Source organism: Palaemon carinicauda, chromosome 16, assembly GCF_036898095.1.
Source record: "Palaemon carinicauda isolate YSFRI2023 chromosome 16, ASM3689809v2, whole genome shotgun sequence".
Classification (NCBI taxonomy): Eukaryota; Metazoa; Arthropoda; class Malacostraca; order Decapoda; family Palaemonidae; genus Palaemon; species Palaemon carinicauda.
The window spans coordinates 72,115,025-72,120,024 of NC_090740.1; the positions used below are offsets into that span (position 1 = coordinate 72,115,025).

The 5,000-nt window shown below is 34.1% G+C and overlaps 1 protein-coding gene across 1 annotated transcript in view; it reads left to right on the top strand.

Moving 5' to 3' along the window:
- Positions 1–5,000, top strand: part of LOC137655770 (serine/threonine-protein phosphatase 6 regulatory ankyrin repeat subunit B-like) — a 226,132-nt gene that overhangs the window by 195,998 nt on the left and 25,134 nt on the right. The window contains exons 10-14 of the mRNA XM_068389900.1: positions 1,066–1,277; positions 1,678–1,800; positions 2,719–2,856; positions 3,337–3,423; positions 4,842–5,000. The exon at positions 4,842–5,000 is cut by the window's right edge and continues 18 nt beyond it. Coding sequence (XP_068246001.1) covers positions 1,066–1,277; positions 1,678–1,800; positions 2,719–2,856; positions 3,337–3,423; positions 4,842–5,000 — 719 coding nt within the window. The remainder of the gene's footprint in view (positions 1–1,065; positions 1,278–1,677; positions 1,801–2,718; positions 2,857–3,336; positions 3,424–4,841) is intronic.

The window sequence follows — 5,000 nt, forward strand, 5'->3', positions numbered from 1 at the left end:
CTAGCATCCATTGCCGGTAAACATTATTTTCCATATTAATATACCTATAAACTATTCATTATTTTTCTGACCTTGGTATCAATGAGTCATAAGATATCTTTGATAATAATTTCTTTCTCTCCTTTAAAAAGGTTTTAATACATAAGTTTCATAGGCAAAGTTGTCAGCGCGCTTTACCGTATGCTATTTCTTTTCGTCTTTGGGTACATTTGAACTACGAAGTCACTGGATTTAAAGTTTTATATTTCAGTCGGGAATAAAAGATGACACCCTATTTCGATTTTTTTCTTATTAAAAGGTTGTCTCATCTATGGAAATATACGGTAAGCATTCTATCTCAACATGCTACGATCACAAGATAAATGTAATAATCGTCATCTGCAAGACAATCTAGAAAGGGCTGATTTAAGAGTGGATACTTCTATATTCAAAATGTCTATAAGAGATTACCAGAAGAAACGTCGTTCCTTCTAGATATTACCATGTTCGTTTTGAGTGAAAACACTTTTCAAATGTCATGGTGACGTGATTTTGGCGACTCAGTTCTAGTATCTACCATGAAAAATTTCAGCTTTACCACAGTTTCTCTTAACAGTAACGATTTTTGCAATAATCTAGTGTACACCTTCCAACTTGACAGTATAAGACCATGTCTAAAAAGCCTTCTTTGCAGGTAAACTTAAAGTATTATGTTTTTCTACGTAGTTAAAGTTGGTCTCTGACCATAGATCTTATTCTAGTTAGAATCATTTTAATACTTGTCTTGTTTTTAAAATATTTTATCCTTAATATTACTGTACAAATTATTACCTCTAAGCTTGTGTGTTCGAATGCGGTCTCTGATCTGCCAATAGGCATTAAAATAAACTACTGCTCACTTAGCCTTTCTTATGATAAATGCCAGCTTCATCTAAGAATACAAAGCCAAAGCCATCGTCGCTTGTTTCTATTATACATCCTTAAAGTAATTATTCATTATTGTATAAATAACTACGACCGCTATCTTTAAGTAGCTATAAGTAGTATGCAACAGGCAGTCTTGCTGATTACAAAATTCTCTCATAGGCGGTGCTGCAAGGGAATCTGCGCTCCATCTTGCGGCAAGAGTGGAAGATGGTGAGAAGTGCGCAGAAATGTTGCTCAAATCTGGCGCTGACGTCAATCTACCCAAGGAAGATGGTCAGACGCCTCTTCATTTAGCTTCCTTTAATGGTAACTTGAAGACTCTTAACCTGCTTCTGGAGGATGAAAAAGCTGCACCGCTGATTCAGTCGAAGGTGAAGAGAATTATTACTTTTTTCTCGTTTTGTAATGTAGCAGGCAATCAGCCGTTGATAGTAGGGGCTCTTCAGAAATTAACCGATCCTGAAAGATTATCTTTGGTCTTGTTTCGTCACTCAATCGCTATTGCATTCTTAATTAGATTAATTTTAGTATAATATCTTATATTGAGTTTCATTTTTCATAAAATATAGATTTCTAGTAAAAAGGCCATTATACTCAAGAATTCCAAAGATTTCTTTCATGATTTCATAACCACTAATTATTATTTATCAATTTGGTTTACGTTTGATAAAGCATTTCAAAGACTGAAATTGAAGATATATTGTATAAAGGAACTAATCTAACTAAGCTTAGAGAATATGGCTACCATCTAATTTTGATATTACTCTTCAGGATGGTGAAACAGCCCTACATTTAGCTTGCTCTGCCTGTAGAGTTGATGTTGTGAGGACATTGATAGATCACGTTATGGCTAAAGGGGGCAAAAGCAAAGTTGTGAGATTCATTAATACCAAGGTAAGAATCGGCATGTAATAGTTTGTTAGCTTCTAACACATACCGAGAAATGTCTCAGAACTAGAATGTTGTAAATCTTAAATTCATAACTTTAAATTTCGGGATGATTGCACATGTCTGTAGGGAATTGAGAAATCAATCATATTGACTAAAAAACTTAAATTAGCTGGTGATCATCTAAACTTTATAATTAATACTTAGAATAAATTTAGTATTAAGAATACATTAAATTTCATATTGCAATTATTATTAGAATTATTATTAGCCAAGCTATAACCCAGGTTGGAAAAGCAGAATGCTATTAGCCCAAAGGCTCAGACAGGGAAAATAGCCCAGCGAGGAAAGGAAATAAGTGAATAGCAAATGAACTCCATATCAGTAAAGAATAAGAACTATAAAACATAATTTTCAAGATCAGTAAATACGTCAAAATAGATCAGTCATATATAAACTGCAATATGAGACTTGTGTTAACCAGTTTAGCACAAAAGAATATACAAAACGTTTGAATTTCTTAAGCTCCACAGACTCGCCCTCCATCATAGGATTGTCTGTTCTTCTAACTTTTCCATACTTAATCAGGTAATTTGAATTATTTAATTCAGGAATAATTATTCATATGTAAAACACTGGCGTACTGTAGGAATTATTTGAAGGCCTTTGCAAGGTTCTTTCGGTCCATGAATGCAATTACTTTTTAGCCTTTTTCCTTTCTTCCATCTTGCTGTCAATCCTTTTAACATTCACTTCATACTGCAACTTCGGGTCCCCGCCCCCACCAGAGATACCTAAGCCCTGAATAGCCTCCCAGGACCCGGTGCCGGACCTCCTTGCTCTAATTCGTAAATCCCAATCCAAAATATGTAGCGCACATTAAACTTGAGTTTTGGCTATTGCTTAGAAATGTTAATATTTCAGAACAACTTGGGAGAAACTGCTCTTCATATGACCGCTGGACTGAATAAGAGTAACGCCAAAATCAAAGCCGGCGATGATCAAGAAATTGCCAATCTCTTATTGTCAAATGGAGCTGAATTATCCGTTCACACTAATAAGGTATTTTCTTTCTCTTTGTTTGTGTCTTTCTCCATAATCTGATTGTTAGAGGGCAAAGGACAACCACCATGGAAAGTATATTTTAATCATTTGATGTCACTTTTATGAGACAACATAACAGGTGAAGACAAAATGATGCCTAATTTTCTATTCCAATGAACCATACATACTAGATCTTCTGTATTGATAACTTATGATTTATTGCATCTGTATGTACAGTTGGACACGGGAATTCCTGCTACACCTTGTTCTGAGATAGCACACCCAGGAGTACCCTTATTGAGCGACGAGCTCCATTGTTTAGCCCAACCCACCACCTCTGTCCTCTCTCTCTACACTATGTGTTTGATAATTATTGACCCGAAGAAAGGGTGTGACTGGGTGTACTTATTTGCAATGAGGTGTGCCAGAGACTCTTGCGTCCAACTACATATATTATATTATAATATAATATCTTCTTCAACTATGATATTCCAACAGACGCATGAGACTCCGATTCACTATGCTTCTACTTCTGGGAACGAAGCTGTTTTGACGGAAATGTTACGGTTCGCACCAAAGGATAAGGTTGGTTCCCAAGCCTTTTAGTATACTGTATAGTATCTCGGTTAATGATTATCCAAAGCCTTTAAAACTTTATGTATAATATGACAGTAGCTTATAGTGTATATTGTATTGAAAGATGATTTATTTCGTAGATGACGCTCTAGTTTTTATAGATTTACTTTACTTAAAATCCACCCATGAAATGTAGGCTACTCTTTGATATTTCAAGTTTGGCATTCAGATGAAATATCTTAGTTCTTTGTTGGCTTTAGTATATAATTATTCCTTTATTTGGTTTAGTTTTGTCTAACTACTAACGTTATGACCAATACATTTAACTTATATTTTATTGAAAAATAGGATTTAGTGTTTGTAACCATCCCTTGATCTAAATATCAAGTAAATTCAGTTTACCCATATGGAATAAAAGATTTTGTCGAATAAGCCGTATTCGAAATGTATTAACCTTGTTGATCTAATTCTATTAACAGCTAATACATTTTCACAGTTCAACTGGAAATTCTCTTTAGAATATAAATCAATATATTAAACATTAATCACTTTACAAAAGATATGCCTAATTAAGATGTGTTTATTGTACTTATAAGAATAAGTTACCAGTTCAATGCTTCAAATCAAATTTATTCAGATACTGACAAAAAAATTAGTAATGTAAAATTTCATTATTCTTGAGCTCAGACATTTTTTCTGTCAATTTATTGACCAGCTGGTTGATTGAAATATACCATAGGAAGATCTTATGGGCTTGCTATCAATAAAGGCTGTTTTCTCTGTCCTATCACACGTGGAAATAAGATTTTTTTTTTTGGCGTGTAGGCTACAGTTTTAGGTATTTAGAGTATCACACAGCGTATTCCGCGTTAATTTTCAAATCCACATAATTGACGCGCTTATAAAAGAAGAAATTCTTCAACTTCATCTTGAAGGCCTTAATATATTCAGAAATTCTGATGACTAGTGGGAATTTGTTCTACAGTTTTGAGGATAAACTAATAGTCAATCATTTTACCGTCAGAAAAATTGAAATGACGATTGCATTACGAAAAGGAAAATGGTTAATGCTAATTTCAGCTGTCAAATATTAAGAAGCTTTATTGAAACATAAGTTTTTAATAATAAATTTACAATTGTAATAACTAGAGTAATAGGGTAAGGATCTTAGGTATCTAAAAAGATCGTGGAACGTTTTTCTCGATGTTATGACGTCACTATGAAAGTTACTTTAGTTACTCAATTAAAGAAAGTTTTCTACAAAGTAGAAAGAAAACGGATTTATTTTATGCTAAGCTTCAACAAAAATAGATAAAAAACTTATCACTCCAGAGCCCCACACAATACACTTATATAGGCAATTCCATGCAATGAGTCAAATATACGAACCCATTTACTCGATGTCTAATCTTTATAACTTATCATAGCTTCAACAACTGATGAATGGGCAATCAACTCGTGGCTGGTCTCCTTTGCTTAACGCATCCGATAAAGGTCATGATGGGATCGTCTCCATGTTGCTTGACCACCAAGCTCGAGTCGACGTTTTTGACCACGAGGGGAAAGCAGCGTTACATCTAGCTGCT